Consider the following 24,250-nt stretch of genomic DNA (forward strand, 5'->3'; position numbering starts at 1 on the left):
TTTGACTCTGACGTTTAAACCTGGCCTAGCTGGTGTGGATTAGATATAGCAGTAAAGTGAGGTCATGTCACCACATTCTGTTTCTTGTGGGAATGGGAAAGGCACACAAGAAGCAGAAAAAATGCTAATCTTGACAATTCCTGGCAGCTATCCACACTGCAACAAAGTCAGGCTGATTTGAAACTCATGGTTGAAGGCATGTTTTTTTCAGAGGTTTACGTGAAAATTTCACTCTGATGTGCAGTTGGTGCCAGCTCGCACTATCATGGACTTAGCATTATACATAAGAAATAACAATTGGCTAAGTCACTCCAAAGGAAGCGGGTCATTTATATTTAGTGATGCTTTTAGCAAATCAAGATTTCGGGGGCTAAGAGCAGCATCAGTTTGACTTTACTACAATGTAATCTGTCCTGTTCATCTTTCCAGTCTACCACCTGTCAAGGTCAGCATTATTGATGCTTCTTATGTGCTCCACACAACAAAATATGGTCACATGCCTAGCATTGGAAGATCAAAATAGATTCAAGCTTCTTGAAAGTCCAGTTCTTAAGTTGGGCTGGTCTACAGTATTTCAGGGCACTATTGATGATGAATCAGCCAACTTGGATCATTAGCGGGACTTGGAGGAGTGCCCACAATACACCTTCTGGGATCTCCATTCCTTAGCTCTTGCCAACCTGAACCTAAACTCTTTCTTAATAACAGGAACAAGGTGTGCCCCTCTTGGGAGAGAATCACACTCCATACATTTGTGGACCTTTCAGTAGTTTGGCTTGGATTTCAGGATGGGTCTCCACGTGTATCAGTTACAGGACTGTAGAAAGAAAAGGATTATGCTGAAAACCAAGTAACACCTAAACTCGGGAGCACTGGGTTAATCAGATATAATATTATTATGATCCATCATTGTGATGACTGCTTTTAAATCACATTTTAATTTTAAACAATGATGGCAGAGAGCAAGCATACAGTTGCACAGCCAAGACAGAGCGGATCTTGTTCTGGAATGATATATATCCTGGGTTTAGTATCAGATTCTACAGTCGGAAGCGATGATGCGTCTGCTCCAAGTACTACTTTGTGCGATATTTATTACAGTTTTTTTTTAAAAATTAAAAAATCTGAATGGGGGGGGTGGGTGAGGGGTGGGGGGTGTCCTTTCTTTTGAGTATCTGGAAACAACAGCACTGTTGCAATCCCGTTCTGAGGACAGATTTTTGCTTGGAGAGCACCCAACTTAATGACTTCCAATCCAACGTGAAACTCTCCGAAAGCTTAACAAGAGATGACACGAAACTGATCCATGAGTGGGGGGGGGGGGGGGGGGGGGGGGGGGGGGTTCCCTTCCTTCTTCTCCAGCCTCCACCGCCGACCTCAACGGTGGAACCAATCCGCCAGGTGCGAGATAGTCTTGTGCTGATCCCCGGCGCTCCTGACGGCTTTGCACACCTTGCAGTAGTGCTCGTCCCAAAACGCCGTCACATGCACTCGGTAGCGCTTTTTCCAATCGAAATACTCCCGGTACCTCCGGCTGTGCTTGTCCAGGAACAGCAGGTACCGGGCCAGCTTCCGGGGGGTCGGGAAATCGTCCACGTGGATGAACGAGTCAGGGGGCAGAAAGATCTCGTAGTTGGCTCTGGTGGGACCCAGGACCACCGGCACGGCGCTGGAGAGGAAGGCGTTTCTCCAGACTTTCTCGGTGATGTAATCGATGTGCTGCGAGTTCTCGAACGCCAAGTAAAACTTGTACTGCGAGACGGTGGCGACCACGCTGTTGTTTTTCAGGTCCATCCCGTGTTGGCCGTACACCTCGATGTCCAAATGGCTGCTGAGCCGATGGTAATACTGGACGCGGCGGTGGTCTTCGTTCCAGTTGCTGATGACCCAGGCCACCAGCTTGGTTTTGCTGGGCAGCACCAGCCTCGCGACCCCCTTCTCCTGACGGTAGAAGTACCCGTAGGGAATGAAGATGTCCGACTCGAGTTTGTAGGTCATGGTCCAGTTGAACATCCCGTCGAGCCGTTCGACGTTCGCGGTGTGTGAGGGCGACTCGAAGTTCATCCAAATCCACCTCTGCGAAGGAGGTCTCCCCTCGGGCAGTTCGCTCAAATCTATGTCCCGGTGGTGCATGACCACCGCCTGGGAAAGCCGGTACTGATCCCGGTCCGACGTGATCCGGCAGTCAGCGACGTTGTGGACGGCTTCGCAGTCGCGGGTGTTGCCGGCGACGCCGAAGGGCTGCCACCACACCAGCACCGTGACGGGCGGGGGCCGGGCGGCCGCGCTGCCCCGCGGGGGCGGGACGGGCTGAGGCAGCTCTTGCGAACACAGGTACAAAGTTACCAGGACGCTCGCGGCGGCGAACAGCGCGAGTTGCGGGCGCAGAGCTCTCCGCATAGTGCGTCTGCATAGTCCGAACGATTGCGGGGGGGCGGGGGGCAACCGAACGGAAAGTTTGGGGGGTGTGAGGGGGAGGGAGGGAGGGAGGGAGGGGGGGGTCTGGGAGCTGCGGAAACCCTCTTCAGCTCGAGAGAGCGGGTGCGGGAGCGGTGCGGTGTGACTGTCCGCCTGCGCTTCCCGCTTCACTGCCACTCCCCGACCCCGAGCCCGTGGGTTCGGGTTGGACTGAGACGAAGAAGCGCCGCCGCCGCCGCCATCCGTGTCCTCGCAGACGTTTTCAAGAAGTTGTGGCGGTGTTTTTTTGTGTGTGTGTATATGGGAAGTGACTCTGACGTGGCACGAACTGTGGGAGGAGAGAGGGGAGAGGGGGAGAGAGGGAGAGAGAGGGGAGAGGGGGAGAGGGAGAGGGGAGAGGGGGGGGAGGGAGAGGGGGGAAGAGAGAGGGGAGAGGGGGAGGAGAGGGAGAGAGAGGGGAGAGGGGGAGAGAGGGGGAGGAGAGGGGGAGAGAGGGAGAGAGAGAGGAACCGCTCGTTACCAACTCACAAAGACTTCTTTTATTATTCTCTCAGTATCTCTCTGTGGCCATTCAGATATCGCTCTGTTGGGCTCTGTTTTACAACATTGTCAAACTTTGCCCCCACCCACCCACACACACACACACATATATATATATCTCTATCATATATTATATATTATATATTATATTTCTATGCAGCTATTCGCTGGAGGGTTGACTTTTTTTTCGGTGAATAAAAAATAAAGCTCTGGCTCCACTCCCCCCCAAACACACACACACACACACACACACACACACGCGCGCGAGTTGGATCGTGATTCGCGTCGGTTTTAATTTCGGAAAAAGAAACTTACTTTTCTCGTTGATTTTCTTCCGTTGTGTCACTCACTCCTCTCTCTCTCTCTCTCTCTCTCCTCTCCTGATATATTTATTTCGATGCCCAATTTACTGAGACGCGAGTCAGTCTGTAACTCCTCAGCCCGGGATGGCCATTACTTCTGCATGTGTTCCCCTGGCACTGCTGGTAAACTCCGAGACCGCGCAGGGAACATCGTGTTGACTCGGTATCCACATGACCTGTCAACCGCACACGTTGCCAGCAGCGGTCGCTGTTTAAGCAACTTGTTCGGGGAGGTTTCTCTTCTCTCCCCCCCCCCCCCCCCCCCCCCCTTCTTTCTGGGGTCAGGGGGACAAACACTGCTTTGGCTCCAATGCAACGTGTATGTCCATTTTGGGGCAAAATACTCGCTTTTTTAAAAAAAAATAAATACCTATTTATTCAGAATAGATTTGGCACAACCAAAAAGCACAACGAACGCGAAAGGCGACCTCTTCCGTTACATTCCCCTTATCTGTACCCAGATACAAACTTTCTTTTGTTCTGCTCGTGACATTTTGTTTTCGTGGGGACGCTCTTCCACACGAGACGTGCCCCCTGATGTCAGCCTCCGTGGGGGTTGGGACCCTGGCGTGTTGGGGTACAGCCCCAGTGTCGGCGTGGGGGCGGCTCCGGTTGGGGTCAGGCCCCATCTTTCCGTTGTCGAGGCTGTTCCGAGCTTCAGTGCGCCCACTAAACGCGTAGTCCCTGATGGCGGAGTGTGTGAGCCTGCAGCAGGCCCTCTCCAACATGGTGCTGTGCTGGTACACCAACTGGTTTCGGGCGACCACGAGGGCCGCCTTCACCGAGCTGATGATCCTGCAGGCGCACTCGATGTCGGTCATGCTGTGTCCCCCCCGGGAAGAGGCTGTGCATCACTGAGTGCCGTGACAGCGGATCCCCAGGGATGAACCGCGAGCGCAGCCAGTCCATTTGTTTCCAGTTGGCCTTTGTGTACGTACACTCCAGGAGGAGGTGTTCCCCCGTCTCCTCAACTCCACAGCCGTCCCGAGGGCAGCATGCGGTGGCGGCGAGGTCCCGGTGGTGCAGGAAGGACCTGATGAGAAATGGCCTTTTTACTGTCAGCCAGGCCATGTCCTGATGTTTGTTGGATAAGGCCGGCGACGAGGCGTTCTGCCAGATCAGTCTGACAGTTTCTCGAGGGTACCCCCCTATCATGTCCATCATCTCCCCATCTCTGACAGTCCTCATCAACACCCGCACAGACCATTGGGGGTTTGTGCGCAGGTCTGAGATGGTGAGAGATATGAATCTCTGGAAAACACTGGAAAGCCATTGCTTGTACACACTCCTGCGTTGTTCCTTGTCTCTGTCCTTGGTCCCCTCCCCTTCAATATCTATAATGCTTCCTCTTGATGACACCATCTGCAGACATGGGGTCAACTTCCATGTGTATGAGGATGACACCCAACTCTATCTCTCTGCCTCAACCCTTGACTCCAAGACCACTGCTGTCCTGACAGAATGGCTGTCAGACATCAAGTCCTGGATGAGAACTGACTTTCTCCAGTTGAATGTCAACAAGATCGAGGCTCTCCTGATTGGCTCCTGTCAGAGCCTCCTCACCTCAGGCACTGACAGCATCACCATCCATGGTTACACATTCCATCTCACTGAGCCAGTCCAGAAACTTGGCGTCTTGTTTAACCCTCAGCTGTCGCTTCTACCCCACATCCGTGCCATAACCCGTTTGTCCTTCCCCCATCTTCTCAACTTTAGAAGGATGTCAAGGCATTGAAGAGGGTGCAAAGGAGATGGTACCAGGATGGTACCAGGAATGAGGGACTTCAGCTATCAGGAGAGGCTGGAGAAGCTAGGATTATTCTCCTTGGAGCAGAGAAGGTTAAGAAGAAACTTAATAGAAGTTTTCAAAATTAAGAGGGGATTCAATAGGGTGAACAAGGAGAAACTCTTTCCATTGGCGGGTGGGTCGGTCATCCGAGGACACTGATTTAAAAAATTGTTAAAAGAAACAGAGGGGAGATGAAGAGAAATGTTTTCACACAGTGAGTTGTTCGGATCTGGAATGCATTGCCCGAAAAGGTGGTGGAAGCCGATTCGATAACAGCTTTTAAGAGAGAAATAGATAATTATTTGGGGAGGACAAGTTTGCAGGGCAATAGGGAGAGAGCGAGTGAGTGGGATTGAATTGGATAGCTCTTTTCAAAGAGCCGGCACAGACAGATTGGGCCGAATGGCCTCCTTCTGAGCTGTATAATTCTATGATTCTGATTCACTGCCTCTCCCCTCAAGCCGTTGAAACATTCGTCCATGCATTTATCAACCCGTCCGCTCAGCATGCTCAGGCCTGCTCCACTTCCCCCACCCGGCCCACCCCACAATCGACGGTTGGGCCTTCAGCTTCTCTGATCCTACCCTTTGGAACTCTAACCAGGTCCTCTCGCTTGAAAGACGAGCGTGCTAACCAGTATGCTACAGGACTCCTGTGGATTGGGCATTCGTAAGCATGGTGATGGATTTCCCCAAGTCAGACGCCAGGCTGACCAAAAGAAAAATTCTAGAGATGGGAGAAGGGGATTTTGCTGATGGACTGATAGATATGAGCTAAGTGCACTACTTAGTTAGGCCTAAATGAGCAGCAGGAGAAGCTAATGGAATAAGAATTAGAGGCACAGAGCTCCTAGTGAGATGGCTTTATTCATGTTGACGTTTAACTTTATAAAATGGGTTGAGCTGGGTATCATGAGCACAGGAAGCTAACCCTATACTTATGGATGATATCACCAAGAACTAGCATGTAAATTAGAAGTGGGAGAGGGCAAAGGATAGAATTATGGTGTACACCATAAGTAAAAATAAAATAATAGTAATCCTTACACTTGATATAGTGCCTTTCACATTGGGAGACCATTTTAAAGTGCTTTTCAGGATGTATTGTAACGTGTAGTGACTGTGCATTTTATTGACAAATGTGGCAACCAATTTGCATAAAGAAATTCCCACAAACAGGCATGACAAATTTTATCTGGTTGAGTATTAGCCAGGACACCAGGAGAAACTCACTTCCCTTTTCAACTAAATAATAATCATTGTTACACTGATACTCTCTCACATACATCCAGTATTGCATAAGAATTTTAAAACCAAATCCAGTCACACCAATTTCAATTTGTTGTTGATACAATGATGTAATCTATGTAAGACAAATACATTACAAGCTAATTGCCATTATACAAATATTTAGGTCTATACAGGATGAGTTGGATCATTGGAACTCCTAAGTTATCCCAGCTAGACAGAATTAGTGATCGTAAAATCAATGTAAATCCTAGATCTTCTACTTGTTCCAGATCTTTCATCGGACCATTTGGCGGGAAAGGAAGATAGTCTTTTATTTCATTCAGCCATTTCCATTTAACTGAAGCTAAAATGACATTTCCTAACCTCCTACTTGTTAAAATTTACACTTTTTGTATAATGTTAGAATCATAATAGATGTTGCAAACTGGTTAACTTTTAAGTTAAGTGTGGGGGGGCAACTGGACTGAACCTCATGAGTTTACACCCAAGATCACGTGAGTGCCTCAAGGACAAAATGTGTACTACTGCCCTGCATGTACACAAGATAACGGACTGTCTCAAGGACAGTGTGTTTGTGTGTGTGAGGCACGTACATTCAGGCGCCGACACCATCAGCATCCAAGGCTGCACTCTCCACCTCTCAAAGCCAGTCAGGAACCTCGGCGTTTTGTTCGACCCTGAGCTGTCCTGTCTCCCTCACATCCGCACCACAACTGGCACCGCCTTCCATCACCTCCGGAACATCGCCAGACTACGGCATTACCTCACCCCTCACGCTGCTGAAACCCTGGTTCACGCCTTTGTCACCTCAAGGCTGGACTATGGGAACTCTCTCCTCGCCGGCCTTCCCGCCACCTCCCTCCACAAGCTGCAGGTCATTCAGAACTCTGCAGCTCGTGTACTGTCCCGCACCAGGCTTCGGGACCACATCACTCCCACCCTCGCTCGCCTCCACTGGCTCCCCATCCCCCAGAGGATTGATTTCAAGATCCTCATCCTCACCTACAAGGCCATTCACGGCCTTGCTCCCTCCTACCTCTCCGACCTACTATCCCCCTACCTACCTGCCCGTACCCTCCGTTCCTCTGGCTCCAGTCTGCTCCACGTCCCCCGCCCCAACCGCCTTACCATTGGTGGTCAGGCCTTCAGCCTCTCAGCCCCGAGGCTCTGGAACTCTATCCCCCAGTGCCTTCGCCGCCTCCTCCCTTTCCTCCTTCAAGGCCGGTCTCAAAACCTTTCTCTTTGACCGTGCCTTCAGCTCCCCTCTCGACTATCTACCCCCTTCTCGCTCCCTCCCATCCCTCCCCTCACCCTGACCATTTCCCCCCTGCTCGGGTCATGACCCAACTGTGCAGCGCCTTGGGACGTCCTCCTGACGTGAAAGGCGCTTTATAAATGGAATCTTGTTGTTGTACAACCCATGAGGTGTTCACGTGAACCCAGCATGATTTCGGCCCGGTGATCTAATGTCCGCACCATGATTGGACGAACATCAGCATAAGAGTTCCGTTAACTTTGGAGATGGGGCCGTCCCAGGCCGTGGAGACAAGGATACGGGAGATGGAAGACTGAGAGCTAGAAACACTAAGACTGAGGATATCAGATGGAAGATTGAAAGCTGTAAGCAAAAAGACTGAAAGCATGAAGAATCAAGCTTGTGTGCTGTAAAGAAATCTGTTAGAAAATAAAATCAGCCAAATCTGTAAGGAAATACCGACTAAAGCAACTAAAGTCTAATTCCTTTAACCAGATATCTGACTGTTTTATTATTATTCGTTCATTCGTTATTCCCCAATATCCCGATGGGTCAGACCAAAGGCCGGTACAATCAACAGATCTTATAACAGAATAATACCACCGTAGATATCTCGAGTTCAACAGTGTGTCTTTCCAGCACACAAGCTTGATTCTTCATGCTTTCAGTCTTCTTGCTTACAGCTTTCAATCTTTCATCCGATATCCTCAGTCCCAGTGTTTCTGGCTCTCAGTCTTCCATCTCCCGTACCCTTGTCTCCGCGACCCGGGATGGCCCCATCTCCCGTATCCTTGTCTCCGCGACCCGGGACGGCCCCATCTCCCGTATCCTTGTCTCCGCGACCCGGAACGGCCCCATCTCCCGTATCCTTGTCTCCGCGACCCGGGACGGCCCCATCTCCCGTATCCTTGTCTCCGCGACCCGGAACGGCCCCATCTCCCGTATCCTTGTCTCCGTGACCCGGGACGGCCCCGTACACAAAGTTATCGGAACTTTTATACTGATGTTTGTCCAATCATGGTGCGGACATTAGATCACCTGGTCGAAATCATGCTGGGTTCACGTGAACGCCTCATGGGCTGTACGTGCCTCAGCACACATACACATTGTCCTTGTCTAAGATAGAGGATTGATCAGTTTAGGGCTGTATCTGGTGCTCATTATTTTGTGGTGTGGGATCATTAGTACATTCCTTTTAAGTGACTGGTTATTTCTTATCAGTATCCCGGGATGGTACCAAGGTCCTCCAGTTTAAGCAACTTGCTCATTAGTTGCTATTCTTGAGGGTTGCCTTCTGTCGCTTGGCAGGCCCTGTCAGAATCTAGAGACTTATTGCTAAGTCGAGATCCTGTGTCGACCGGTACCTTGGACCATTATCTCTCTGGGCTTGTTGTTATTTACTGATAAGAGGTGACCCCCTGCCCTATTCCAAAGCTGTCCTGTTATTCTTTCAAAAACAGAGAAAAACAGATGTGTCCAATCCGATGACTGTCAGTCCAGTTGCCCCCCACACTTAACTTAAAAGTTAACCCGTTCGCAACATCTATTATGATTCTAACATTATACAAAAAGTGTAAATTCTAACATACTCTAGTTGTGGGTAGCTGAATTACAGTTCATCTTGGAATTGATTGTAGTAATATTCTTGAGTGTAAATGGAACATAACTGTTGCTAGCCTATTCCATTAGACCATTTTAGCTTTTTCTCTACCTCATGAATAGTAGTGGGAGCTGCAGCTCACTTGTGGGTAGGAGTGGTCCTTAGAATTTGGAAACAAATATGGCTTTTTATCCCTGGGACAACAATATCCCAGATGTATGGTGAAGATGTGGCAAGGTTGGTAAACTGTTTCATATATTCTGGTCTTGTTCCAAGATACAATACTGGGTCATGATCCTAAAGAAAATTAATCACACAAATCAAAATGGATCTAAACCCAATGAATTGCATATTAGTGCTCTAATTGAAAATCTCTTTGGACTTGGGTATGTGTGTCTCATGAATTTTCTCCTATATACAGCACAAAGATGCATTCCAAACGTGGTAACCTCAACAAAGAATATGGGGATTCAGATGCTTTAGAAAGTGGCCCAAACATAGAAGGTAATACTTACCCTTCACTTGCTGAAGAAAAAACTATTTGCATTTGTATAGTGTCCTTCTTGTAGGGTTACGTCTCAGAGCGCTTGACAAGAATGGGGTATGGAGTGGATGCCAGCAGAGGGAGGAGAGGGAGGAGGGGAAGGTGGTCATAGTTAGGATTCAAAGAGGTCGAATTTGAGTAAAGAACAAGTAAGGTGTTGGATTACCACTCAGCCGTGAAACCATAAGGTTCCAATCTAATGCTTAGTTTTACCCACTGCACATTTCTCTTACAATGTACAATCTACCATTGCAATAAATACATAAACAAATGTTTTATATATATATACACACAATAAAAAAACTGTAGGGTGTTTTGCCTTTACTTTTATTGCAAATTACATTTTAAATTGGCATTTTCATCAGATAACATGTAAACTAAACAAACTCAACAGTAGTTAAAGCAAGTTCAGTAAATAAGAAAATATGAGACACTTTAAAAATTAACTTTGAAAGGCATATAAGTTATTCCAGGAATAAATAAGAAACTAAATTCTATACCAATCTCAGAATTGTTGAGGTGCACAGATGAATCTGCAAATTTGCACCTTAAATAATTTATAGTTATTGTTTCAATTTACTAGCAACATAAGAACATAAAGCATGAAACTGTAAGATGTTCAGATGAAGATGACTATAAATAAGTGCTAGGAATCCAACTAGTCTTCTTCATTCATACTATTATGAGCTGACCTGTTTCCCAGCTTTTCCTTTGATTTTGAAGACCATTTCCTGTCAAGATTACTCTCTGTTCAAGTTTGAAGAAAAAAAATTGATTTACATCTGAAGTAAACATAAATACATTCCAAAAGTTACTTGTAACATGTCTAATTCAAAAATTATAATAATCCTTCCACTTGATATAGCGCCTTATCACGTCTTCAAGACGTCTCAAAGCGCTTCACAGAATATGCTGTAAAGTGAATTGACTGTATATTTTGTGGGCGAAACGTGGCAGCCAATTGCGCACAGCAATGTCCCACAAACAGTTGTGGATTCAGTGGCCAATTTTTATTTTCTTATTTTTAAAGGAATTATTCCCCCCGGAAAAGTGATCTGCCAATCGACTAACAACTGGGTTCCTACTTACTGCTAGATAAACAGAGGTTTTTGTGTAATTAGGAAACTTGCCCAAGTTTTGCTCTGCCAGGAATCAATCTCAGGTCTCTCGCTTGCAAGGCTAGTGCTCCAACCACTGAGCTACACGACTCATAAATTATGCATTTTAAACAATTATGGTTAAGGATCGTACTTTTATTATTAGGCTGTGAGATCAAAAAACTAATCATTTAAAATAAAAAAAACTCTTGCAGTTAGGAATCAAACAAATGATTACTTCACTATATCAAAAACAAAGATAGTGCTGTTCCCAATCTGTATTGACAAGAGGGTGAAAATGTTCTGCCAAAGTCAAGCGGGGATGTTCAGTCCCAAAGGTATCATAATAAGTTTCCAGTTGATAAAGTGTTCAATCACTATTGCTGGTAATAATTAAGGAAAGGAATGAATTTAGCAATACTGCAATTTTGACTGCATAGATTGTACCATTTCTAAATTACACATCAATGAATTTTCATAGCAATGAGTGTTCAGAAGCACTTTGTAGAGTTGCTCTTTCCACATTATACAGCAGTGTTACAATATACAGTGGAATCCGCTTTAGCCGAACGCTTGCTAAACCCAGACAGCGGGTAAATCGGACAAAATGCCCAGCCCTGATTCATTTGTATTCTTACCTGTTTTAAATATACCAGGTAATCCGAGCAAAAATCGGAACAAAAGAACCACCCACTGCATCTGTCTTGAGCGGCTCCATTCAACCATGAGTGGCTCCGGGATGGAAATGGGAGGGGTTAAATTGCGATTGATTGACAGTGTACTCCAACCATTCACAAGTAGCTTTGGGCTGTCAATCAGAGAGGGGGTGGAGCAACATAGACAAAACAAGGGAGGGAATAGGCGATTGATTGACAGCTGGAGCTGCTCATGAATGGTGGTGTGCTCTCCATTCACAAGAGGCTTCAGGCTGTCAATCACTTCGGAGCTGCTGCCAATTGATCCCCTTCCCGCACAATGGGAATGACAATGGGAAGGAGGAGGTGCCCCCGTCACTCCTGTATTGGGCAGGAAGAGGTAAGAGAAATTTGATTAAACTTGGACACCACTTAAATTGGACAAAAGGCCGGCCTCGACGTGTCCGTCTTAAGCGGCTTCCATTATATATGTAATAGTATTACACAGACAATATTTCTGTTATATAAACAACAAAGCTACATTTGTAAAGTGCTAAACAGTCAGGGATCAGGACCCGAGCGTGGAGGGGTGGGATGAGGGAGAACAGAGAGGTAGGAGGGCGGCTGAAGACAGTGTCGAAAAAGAGGGTCTTGAGTTGTGCCTTGAAGGAGGCAAGGGAGGGAGTAAGGCAAAGCGATTGTGGGATGGAGTTCCAGAGTGGGGGCAGAGAGGCTGAAAGGGCGGGTCGGGGGGGGGGGGGGGGGGGCAACATGGAGCAGGCTAGAGACTGCTGAAAGGAGGAAGCGGACAGGTTGACAGAGGGTTAGCAGGTCAGAGAAGTAGGAGGGGGCAAGGCCGTGGAGGGCCTTGAAAGTGAGAACGAGGATTTTGAATTCTATCCTTTGAGGAATGGGGAGCCATTGGAGCTGGGCGAGGGTGGGGGTGATGGGGTCATGGAGCCTGGTGTGGGAGAGGACACAAGCTGCAGACTTCTGGATGATCTGCAACTTGTGGAGGGAAGAGTTGGGGAAGCCAACAAGGAGGGAGTTTCTGTAGTTGAGCCTTGAGGTGACGAATGCGTGTATGAGGGTTTCGGCAGCCTGAGGGGTGAGGCAGTGTTGGGCAATGTTGCAGAGGTGGGGGAAGGCAGAGCGGGTCATGGCATGGATATGGGAGAGAAAGGACAGTTGAGGGTCGAACAAGACATCCAGGTTCCTGACTGGCTTGGTGAGATGGAGTGTGCATCCTTGGATGGTGATGCAGCCACTCCGAGTTGCTTAGGTGCTGGCGTGAGCCAATCAAGAGGGCTCTGGACTTGCTGACATTCAGCTGTAGAAAGTTGGCTCTCATCTAGGACTTGATGTTTCTGTTATATAAAATTATTACTCAGTAAGATATGAAACATTCATTGTTCTATCAATTTAGGAGAACTGGCTAAAGTGACTCCAAGCTGACGTTTGGCAACGGAATGGCGGAATTGACTCCAGTACTCCAGGGCACTGCTGATGACAGCACAGCCAGCCTGGGTCATTGGCAGGACTCGGAAGGGCAGAACAGTCACTGGGGGCAGGGAATCCTCTCACCTATTGCTGGAATTTCCATGTAGGTGGAACGTATGGAAGTCTCAATTTGGTTTGGATACTCTTAAGCACCTCCTTGATCTCTCTACCATGTTCGACACAGTCGACCATACTATCCTCCTCCACCGCCTCTCCTCCCTCATCCACCTTAGTGGGATTGCACTCGCCCACAAATATACAAAGAGTATATTCTATGAAGCGCTTTGAGACGTCTAGAAAATGTGAAAAGCGCTATATCAAATGCAAGGATTATTATTATTATTATTACTTAACCAACCGCCTCCATTTCATCTCAGCAAATGGTTTTTCCTGCAGCTCCCACCCGGTCACCTGCGGGTTACTCCAGGGATCTGTCCATGGCCCTTTACTTTTCTTTATCTATATGCTCCCTCTGGGCGATGTCATTCGCAGACACGGGATAAACTTTCACACGTATGCGGATGACACACAAATCTACTTTGCCTCCTGCAGTACCAACTCCAGGTCCTGCAATGCTCTATCAGCTTGTCTGGCAGACATTGGGGCCTGAATGAGTGTAAACTTCCTACAGCTGATAGAAGCCATACTTCTTGGGTCCCGTCAACGCCTTCACTCCTGCGGATCTAAATCACTCAATCTCCCTGGGCTCTCCCTCAGCTTCACCGAACCAGTGCGCAATCTAATCGTCCGGTTCGACCCCCAGCTGTACTTCCTCCCCACATCCGGTCCCTGACCAGGACCACTTTCTTCCACCTCCACCACATTGCTCGTTCCCGACCATTTACCCCAAATGCAGCTGAAACCCTCTTGCATGCGTTTGTCAACTCCCGCCTGGATTACTCCAATGCACTCCTTGCCGGTCTCCCCAGCTCCACTATTCAAAAGATTCAGCTCATTCAGAACTCTGCCGCTCACATACTGACCCGGACCAAACTCTCTATCCACATCTCACCAGTTCTGGCCAGTCTCCATTGGCTTCCCATCACCAAATGGATTGACTTCAAGATCCTCATACTAGTGTTCAAATCCATTCACTCGCTGGCACCTCCCTACCTCTCCGACCTCCTCACTCCCCAATCCACTACCCGGCGCCTCCGTTCGACTGGCACCAGCCTCCTGCTTATCCTTCACAGCCTCCGCCCCATCATCAGAGGTCGATCCTTTAGGAACTCTGGAACACTCTCCCTCAATCCCTCCGCCTTGCCCTCTCTCTCCCCTTTTTGAAGTCCCGCATGAAAAAACTTTCCTCTTCGATTGTGCTTACGGTCACCTCCCACCTACCCACCCACCGGGCTCGGAGGCTCCACCACTGTCAAGTGCTCTGAGACGCTACCCTGCGTGGTAGATGCTATGCAAGTAAAAGTTGTTGTTGTTGTGTCAGATACCTGATTGACGAAAAATAAGTCACGGTGAATCTGCCCAATGTTTGGTGTGACTATGTCACCGCTAATAATTAACTAACAATAATTTAATAATCCTAATAATCTTCTCAATTTCAACACCATGCTTAAAAATTTACATTCAAAGTAAACATGGGGTGAATATTTGGGCTGGTCACCTATTTTTGAGCTCAACTTCCAATGTACCAATTTGCAGAAAACACTCAAACTCTCCAACTTCCCAAGTTGCAGAAAATAGACAGAAATTTACCCACTTGAGAAGATGCTTTACATACCAGTCTCCTTCCTTGTCCTAATACCATGACTAAGGTTTGCAGCCCACAATTCCCAGACCTGAAGTAACTTGAACTAGACCTCATGTTTTTGAATCAAAGGTAGTTGTACACAAATGCCTGTTTTCATGGTTCTTTTGCCTAGCATTGCTAGAGTATGGGATTTCTGAGACAGACCCTTAAGTGTATAGATTTCTCTTTTAATAACAAGCAATGATGAGCAAAATATGTTAGAAATGAGAAATGTTACCTGTAGTTCTTGGTAGTTTATGGATGTTTGGTCCAGTTCCACTATGACCTGGAAGGGTGTTGAGAAAAAAGGGCATGTTTGTAAAGTACAGGCGATACCCATAATTTCTGTTGCATGAAGTAATTGCTTTATATAACTCACAATAAATTCACAACATTACATTTAGAAACAAATATTATTCTATTGAATTAATATTCACTCAATTTAAAGAATAAGTTCCATCAAGCCATCTTTAAAGTTTAATCAATTTTTGGAAATGACCGTGATATCCTCTTTCAAATTCACCCCATGCTGAAAGCACTTGGAAACATTGTTATTGTCCAAAAGCGCATTATGTCTGTTTGTATATTCATCTGAATTAGATAGCATAGATGCATTCAAGAGGTCTCTAAACTTTCAAATAAGTGAAAAGGGAATAGAAGGGTATGGGAGGGAGTAGGCAATTGGTGAAGACTCGTATGAAATATAAATACCAGCTTGAATTGGTTGGGCATGATTGCATGCTGTACATTCTTTGCAATGTACAATAGCTTGAAAACAAGTTTTCAACTTCTACCTTACCTCTAAATCCACCATAGCGAGAATAATACTTATTGGTAGATGATAATGAACTCCTTGCGGTTTTCAGATCTCCCAAAGACATATTCCTTTTGATGTTCCATACTGCATCCAGATCAATAACTACGGGAAAATATTAAAATTTACTATGTCCAGAATTGAATATGTCTCCTTATAGTCCTATTGAAACAGTGTTCCTAAAATAAAGATGACAAGCTGATTTTAGGACCGGTTACATTTACTAACACCCACAAAATACAACACAGTCAATTCATTTTACATTATATTCTGTGAAATGCTTTGAGATGTCTTAATGATAATAAGGCACTATATCAAATGCAAGGATTATTATTATTAACACTAATATAATATTTTCACACATTGGAACCCCCCCACATAATTTGTTAAAATATTACAATGGCTTACAGCAAACTGACTGGTCACAAACCCAAGTGTGAATAAATAATTGCTCAGTTTATTTTACTACATTGCATTTTAGTTTAAAAATGTGATCCCTTCGTTCTTGTATCTTCGTTTTGATTCTGTTGATTAACTTGCACAAAGTCCTTGGAAACAATTTTTTCTAATGGGAATAAATTTACATTCCTTATCTTTTCTTCATAGTGATATTTGATGCCCTTCTCTATATTTTTTACACTGCCTCTACATCTTTCACAAGTATCCGCCATTGAAAACAATAATCCACATAGATTTCACTAATGTTTTATAAACTATTAGTAGTAAATCACTTTCTTGGACATGTGTTATGGATCTAATTATGCATATGTATCCTTCAGTCACACTACTCATGAATAAACATAATTAGATTATGTATATGTGCATGAAGCGCTCGGATACTCTACCTTGCGTGAAGGGAGCTATATAAATGCAAGTTGTTGTTGTTGCTGGAATTTCATTTCCATTATTTTTGTAAAATACTATATTGTGGCTATACCTTAATCCAGGTAACTTCCCCTCCTCCAATTTTCTCTTTTTTTCAACACCGATCTTCTGAATGTAGCAAATCATGCTGGTTACTATTCCTCAGGTTTGTCATCCTGTGGTTACTTGTCATCCTCTACTTACTTGCCTAAGTGACCATTCTTTATTGATGAACCTGAACAGTGAGCGTCCATTGGGGCATCATAACCAAGCTTAACCTTGTCCTCATTTAATGCACATTACATGAAATTCTGGGGAAAAGTTGATTGCTATTAGCTAGCGATCATCAGAAATCATGCCAGTGTTCAGGCACTCTGTTCTGTACTACCCTCTGGCACTTTCTTTCAAAACCACAGGACATTTTTCCTTCTCTCTCTGCTTTTAAAAACCTCCAAATGATAGAGTTCTTCCACTGTGCCTTCAGCCACATCTAAAAACCTTTCACTTTTTGCTTGGTGTCCAACTCTCCCTTTGTTAAGTGCTCTGAAGAGTGTAAATTGCACTAGGTAAATTGCTAATAGGTTGTAATTCTGATGGCACAAGATACGTTTTGAACAATTTCTTCTAACCCTGACTTTGTCAGTTATTAATGTATGATCACTTAATTATTCTTGTAGATCAATTAAATAAGACTCACATGCCGTTTGTTTCTTATCTTGTACTTCATTTCTTTGGGTCATAGTTAGGCTTGTGTCTTGGGCTTTTAGTGGACTAATATACAGAAACTTCTTCCCTGTAGAAAAGGTCACAGGAATTTGTTATCATAAGATGCTTTCTCTTCATCTTACGATATAAGAAAAACATGAGAAACAAGAGCCCCAGTTGTGTGAAAGTATTTTGTACATAGAAACAACGGATTACAAGTATGTTTACTGGTCAATTAGAGTTTTTTTTAAAAAAAACTGCCCTCCTTCCACCCACACAGAATTTCCTGTACCAGGAAACAGTCATTAAACCACAACACTACAATCGAAGAACAGGAAACCCAAATGAACCAATTGCAAATGACTTTATACTGAGAAGTGCAACATGGTGGGGCGGGCGGGCGAGGCGGGTCGGTAGGGGGTTAGGAGGTCACAGAGGTAGAGAGGAGTAAGGCCGCAGAGATAACACTATCTGAAGAGAAAACTTCATCCACCATTTACCTCACCACAGTTTGCATGATTTTGATGGCACAAATGCCTGCGGTGTTCGTCTCCAAAAAGCCAAATTACATCTCACGGCAATTACTCGTGAAGCGCTTTGAGATGTTTGGATAACGTAAAGCTTAGTTTTGAATTACCTTTGAATGGGCTGAAATACTAAGTACGAAGCACTTTGCCTTTGCCATCGCAATAACAATTCAAAACAGCTTCAACCTCGTCATCAAATTTCAACAGATTATTCAACAGATTATTAAACTGGTTTTGCTTCAGGCTGCTTTTGGGTGTATTTTTTTTGGGGGGGGGGAATAAACGGCCCAGCACTTACTCAGCGTTCTCACTTTCTTCTTTCAGTTTTACTTCCTCCCCCATCCACCCACGGAAGGTTTTGCAATATTATGTGCCTGTAATAAATTCGTCGGGGCAGTTTTTTTGTGCACAGTGGCTCTCCCCCCAAAAAAAAACTTTTCGGGTGAGTGAGTGGAGTGAGTGGGTGGGGAGATTTTTACGATTCAAATGAGGTATTTCGATTATTTAAATGATTGAATTTAAATGGTGAGCTGCGCCTCCCTCCCGAGTGGGGCCCGAACCACCGGCCTCCGGGATAACAACAACAACAACAAGATTCCATTTATAGAGCGCCTTTCACGTCAGGAGGACGTCCCAAGGCGCTGCACAGTTGGGTCATGACCCGAGCAGGGGGGAAATGGTCAGGGTGAGGGGAGGGAGCGAGGAGGGGGGAGATGGTCAGGGTGAGGGGAGGGGAGGGAGCGAGGAGGGGGGAAATGGTCAGGGTGAGGGGAGGGAAGGGAGGGAGAGAGGAGGGGGGAAATGGTCAGGGTGAGGGGAGGGAAGGGAGGGAGCGAGGAGGAGGAAGAGAGTCGAGAGGGGAGCTGAAGGCACGGTCAAAGAGAAAGGTTTTGAGACCGGCCTTGAAGGAGGAAAGGGAGGAGGCGGCGAAGGCACTGGGGGATAGAGTTCCAGAGCCTCGGGGCTGAGAGGCTGAAGGCCCGACCACCGATAGTAGGGCGGTTGGGGCGGGGGACGTGGAGCAGACCGGAGCCAGAGGAACGGAGGGTACGGGCAGGTAGGTAGGGGCACCTACCACACACACACACACACACAGCAATCACAAGCCATGGCTGACCAGCTGATACTCACTGGACCCGCCCGCCCTGTCCATGCCGTCTCCGCCCTGGAAGCAAACAGCGCCCGCGTCCTCCTTGGCCCCACAAGCCATGTTCCTCTTCCCTTCCACGCCGCCTCGGGCCCCATCCTGTTGCCACGGCAACAACCGGCCGCCGCCGTCGCCATGGCAACCGGGACGCTCTCTCTCGCTCTCACTCCTTCCCACCCCGACCCCGAGGGCGCCATCTTGAAGCCGGCGAGCGTTCTCGCCTCGGTCACGTGGCGGCCAGTGTTGCGCACGCCGCAGGGAGTGAGTCGGGCCGCCCGCGGGGAGGTCGGCACTGCTGCTCCTCCTCCAATCCCGCACGGCCAGTTGGTGGGACCATGGCTCTCGGTGGGAAGGGACTCACGCCCGAGCGGTGGACGGGAAGACGGTGGCCAGTGCTTCTCCCGCACTTCATGCCGCTCACTACGCTCACTACGTTGCCGCTCGCCGGGAGTTTCTTGCACCTACCACCCGCCGAGCGAGGGCTCAACACCCCTCTGGGCAGATACCGAACGACCAACTAGTGACTATAATAATAACGATCCTTGCATTTGATATAGCGCCTTATCACGTCTTTGAGACGTCTCAAAGCCCCTCACAAAAGCTACTGTAAAGTGAATTGACTGTATATTTTGTATATTTATCCTCGGGGAAGTGGGGCCTCCTCGGTCGGAGCTGAACTCGCTTGGCAATGGAAATCGGAATCGAGCCTCAGTGACGGTCTTGGAGTCCGGTCCCAGAGCCAGGCAGGTCCACGCTATTCCAGGACACCTCTGATGACAGCACGGCCAGCCTGGCTCATTGGCAGGACTTGGAAGGGCAGACCAGTCACTGGGGGCAGGGATTCCTTGCACTCAGTTCCTGTTAACCCTTCAAGCCAAAGCCCTAACGGGTAGGGTGGTCTGAGCTGGACAAGCAGTGGAACGCTTGCCAGACAGTGCTATCAATAACAACTGATATGGTTTTAATCCAAGCCATGACCCGCTCTGCCTTCCCTCACCTCCGTAACATTGCCCGACTCCGCCACTACCTCACCCCTCAGGCTGTTGAAACTCTTGTTCATGCCTTCATCACCTCCAGGCTCGACTATGCAAATGCCCTGCTTGTCGGCCTTCCCAACTCCTCCCTCCAGAGGCTGCAGATAATCCAGAACTCTGCAGCCCATGTCCTCTCCCGCACCAAACTCTGTGCCACTATCTCCCCCAACTCCACTGGCTCCCTATCCTTCAGAGGATCCAGTTCAAGATCCTGGTCCTCACTTACAAAGCCCTCCATGGCCTCACCCCACTGTATCTCTGCGACCTAGCCCCCTACCAACCCAGAATCGCTCCCTCCGCTCAGCCGGCTCCGACCTGCTCCACGTCCCTCGACCCACCCCCGCCACCATTGGTGGGAGAGTCTTCAGCTACTTTGCCCCCAACCTCTGGAATTCCATCCCCTAATCACTCCGTCTCGCCCCCTCCTTAGCCTCCTTCAAGTCCCACCTCAAAACCCTCCTCTTCGACCATGCCATCAGCCACCCCCCTTCCCCTCCCCTCCTTTCTCCCACCCTGACCCCAGCTCAGGTCTGAAATGCTGTACACTGTCCAGTGCCTTGGGACGTCCTCCCGACGTGAAAGGCACTATACAAATGTAATCTTGTTGTTTTAACTGGTTAGACTCCAGCAGGACCCCAACCCACAAACCTTGGCTCTTGCCAACCTGTGCCTTTGTGGAATTAGGTAAGAAGGATGCATCCCTCCCAGGAGGGAACGCGCATTCTATTCTAATATATATCTCTGGAATTTTCATGTGTAGGTAAGATGCATGTTACCCTGTTTGCATTGGATTGGATGAAGCATGGTGAAAGGTTTCCGCATGTGTCAAACACCTACCTGACTAAATAGAGTAATGTACTAAATCAACAACAAGAACAAAATTACATTTGTATAGTGCTTTCACTTCGGGAGGTCGTCCCTAATGAATAGAGAAACGTACTGTATCAATACAACAATTCGCATTTATATAGCGTCCCAAAACTGCACATAATTCCACAGGTGAAGTATTTATTCCACTCCTTTCTGTTAAATAAAGGCAGTTTTACAATGTAATCACTATTTGTTGCAAATAAGATGACATTGAAAATAAACAATACACATTTACATACATGAGAAACAACCCAAACAACTCCCTCCATTGTTGTCCTTTAGCTCATGTAGAATATTAGCCTGTAATTAGCACAATGAGCATTTGCTTTTCATTCAATGCCCATTACCTACATTGGATGAAACAAAGCTTCAATCTTTTTTTAAAAAATAGATTGTAGCCATCTTGTAAGCTGAAAAATGGAGTGCTTCAAACAGTAGAAGTGGAATTTTGTGCAGAAGTGAAATTGGCATTATAATTACAACAGAACAAATTTCATTTCAATTTTGACTGGGAATTCACATTTCAACAATTGCAACTAAGAAATATTGTGGAAACTAATCTTTTGTTCAAGCTAAATAATTCTCTTATGATGCAGAACAAGGAAATAGTACAATATTGGACATATATTGCAATATTAATGCCATTTTTACAGGTGCCTTGATACTCTGGATTATTTTTCAAGCATCTGAGACAAGCAAATCATCCATTATTGATAGTTATCTTAATGGACTCAAAACCCATTCAGCATCAATGCAAGCCAGTCTTTTGCCTTCTGAAAGCTTAATTTAGACCCATCATGTCACCAACTATTTTGAAAAGCAACATTAACTATGTCGAAAATTGCAGAAAAAGGTCATTTCAGTGTGATTTCAGTGTGAAAGGTCATTTCAGAGCAACTGAGCAAGCAGTTTGTACATTTCAACACCAATTGTGCTTGACTGTATAACACCAGTACTGCACAAGATGAAATAAAATGGTCACCAAATCATGAGTTTTTTTTGCTTAACTTTATCATCAAGAATGATTGGTATCATTAGTAGAAAAAAGGCTTAGGTTTCCCATAGACCATGTAAATTAAATGCCCACATTAGGGATCTTTTCTATATCAAGAGTTCCTCTCAACAACATTTTAAAAGGAGATCAAATGCAAGTTCCACACAAAAAAATGATGGAATAGGAGAAGCTGACAAAAAATAAGAGCTCAAAAGTTACATCATGTAACATACTACTTAATATTTTTTGTATGTAAAAGTGTAATCCTGTTCAGGTATTGCATGGAGAAAGTCTTTGTTTAAATGAACCTTAACATTTCTACACAATATTAGTAACTCTTACTGTTGTTATTCGTGCTTTCAATTTTTGTACCATTTGGCAGTTATAGATTCAGATTTTGTGGAAACTTAATAGACTTATGAATACATAAACACATGCTCTGTGGGGTTTTTTTTGGTGTTAAGGAAGGGCTTTTGATTGTATTTAATGAAAACTGAAAATGTTAGGGCCTGAAAACTTCACCCACTAGACATATAGGAGCTGACATATGATATTGCAGTACATCATACAGACTTGCCATTCATGTTATGAACAATTTGCCCCTGTAAAGGGAAGATCCAACTCGGGCTAGTGAATAGTACTACCTTAATGTACTGAAATGTGCAAGGCCCTATAAATGCATATTTGCACATTAAATTGCATTACACACTTGTACTTCCCCTTAACTTGAGAAGCTAAGTAAATCTTGAAATGTTCAAATAATTTAAATTAGTTTATTACAAGGCTGAAAAAAGTGTCTGTGAGGTCTAGGATTTATTTTGATTTTCTCAGCAGATTTGGTCCTCCATTACATATTTAAAGACAAAATGCTATCAGATTTGCTTACAAAAACAGTCACAGAATTTGACAGTAATTATTGTAAGATTTTTGACGTGATAAGATACCACAAATGAAGGTTCTTTCTACACATTCTTCCCAAGACAACTACAACAACAACAAGATTACATTTGTATAGCATCTTTCATGTCGGGAGGACGTCCCAAGGCGCTGGGATTAGCTATGAATAATCCTAAAGTATGTATACAGTACGTATATTCCTTTTTCTATTGGGATAGGGAAATAGGAATTATTACTGTATTATTATTCACTTTAGTTTTGAAACATTACAATCACTTTTTTGTGCATTTGTGTGTGAGCTCCTTGAGAGTTCAGTGTTGTGGAACAGAATGTTCAGCGCCTTGGGACGTCCTCCTGACGTGAAAGGCGCTTTATAAATGGAATCTTGTTGTTGCTGTTGTTGTTGTTCCATCTTTCAAAACCTGTGTTAACACCAAAGGCACAGGTCAGAAGGATGTTAACTAGATGCAGGTCCTTCCACTGTCATTCACCATTGCAACTAGAGAAGTTAACCAGTGTGAATACTTTCTGCATCCCACACCAGCCATTTTACTGCTACTATAACTCTGTCCCTGCATGATGTGATATCTTGGAAATGAGGTAATACTTATAGATATAAGAAAATATAGGCTGTGTTTTTCTTAGCCTGTCCACATCAAATTAGCGAAAGCAGCAGACAATCAGAAATGTCTGTTTTTAATTATTTTTCCCAAATGCCTGACTAAAGGTCTTGAACAATGTAGATTCATTTGGTTGTTCCTTTGTGACACAGTATTAGCTGCTCTTCTGGTTACCAATGCTTCTTGAAACATATCACTTTTTTAAAAAAAGGATTTTTTTCCAGGATACATCCTAAATTCCTGAACCAGGTTATTTTTTTTCAAATATTCATAAACAAACTGAAAATTTCCTTTATGTGAATGCTTAGAACATTGGATATAGGTGGTACAATACATTGCATCAGGAATCAAGTACAGAATTTGTGCAGTTTTCTGTAATTTCAAAGAGGTAATAGTAAGGGTTGGTTCTCCGAGCAACATCGTATGGGGTCTCACCTAAGTTATTTCTTAGATTTGGATTGATGTAACGATTCATCAACAGCAATTCAATGGTTGCTTTGGTGGCTTTATTTCCTGAAGCAAGATGCAATGATGTCTGCATGCCGTTGGTCTGAGCATTGATGTCTGCTCCGTGCTGTAGTAGGAAAGAAGCCACTTCAGTATTGCTCCAGTTGCAAGCACTGTGTAAAGGTGTCCAGCCATCTACAGTACGAGCAGTGATATCTGCTTCATGGCTTATCAGCTCACGAGCAGCCTCCAAGTGACCACTGTAGGCAGCCCTGTGAAGTGGTGTATATTGGTCTTCATCCTTGATGTTAACTAGTGTTGGATGTTCAGAGAGAAGTCTTCTTAGTATCGGAATCTACAAGGAATTTGAGGAAAATAAAATACATAGACAATTTTCTCAGATATAAAGCATGCCTTTTGGGATGGTAAAGTGGTACTGTCTGTCAGACGTCAAGTCCTGGGTGAGAGCTAACTTTCTTCAGTAGAACGTCAACAAGACCGAGGCTCTCCTGATAGGCTCCCAACAGCGCCTCCTCACCTCAGGCGCTGACAGTATCACCATCTTTGGTTGCACACTCCACCTTGCTAAGCCAGTCC

At 45.6% G+C, this 24,250-nt stretch overlaps 2 protein-coding genes across 5 annotated transcripts in view; both read right to left on the bottom strand.

The window, feature by feature from the left end:
• Window positions 1-1,132: 1,132 nt before the first annotated feature.
• Window positions 1,133-2,400, bottom strand: LOC103185149 (alpha-(1,3)-fucosyltransferase 4). Its single transcript, XM_007903530.2, has one exon. The coding sequence runs from the start codon at window positions 2,398-2,400 to the stop codon at window positions 1,378-1,380; it is 1,023 nt and encodes a 340-aa protein (XP_007901721.1). The 3' UTR covers window positions 1,133-1,377.
• Window positions 2,401-22,959: 20,559 nt separating this feature from the next.
• ankrd49 (ankyrin repeat domain 49) overlaps window positions 22,960-24,250 on the bottom strand; it is a 35,972-nt gene continuing 34,681 nt past the window's right edge. For all 4 annotated transcript variants that reach the window (XM_007902083.2, XM_007902065.2, XM_042333974.1 and 1 more), the window contains exon 3: window positions 22,960-24,008. In XM_007902083.2, the coding sequence (XP_007900274.1) occupies window positions 23,547-24,008 (462 nt within the window). In that variant the 3' untranslated portion in view covers window positions 22,960-23,546. The remainder of the gene's footprint in view (window positions 24,009-24,250) is intronic.

Source organism: Callorhinchus milii, unplaced genomic scaffold (assembly GCF_018977255.1).
Source record: "Callorhinchus milii isolate IMCB2004 unplaced genomic scaffold, IMCB_Cmil_1.0 Scaffold4, whole genome shotgun sequence".
In the NCBI taxonomy this organism is placed as follows: Eukaryota; Metazoa; Chordata; class Chondrichthyes; order Chimaeriformes; family Callorhinchidae; genus Callorhinchus; species Callorhinchus milii.

Bases quoted from the DNA above. Each gene is read 5' to 3' on its own strand.
- LOC103185149 (XM_007903530.2), bottom strand. From the start codon at position 2,400: ATGCGGAGAGCTCTGCGCCCGCAACTCGCGCTGTTCGCCGCCGCGAGC.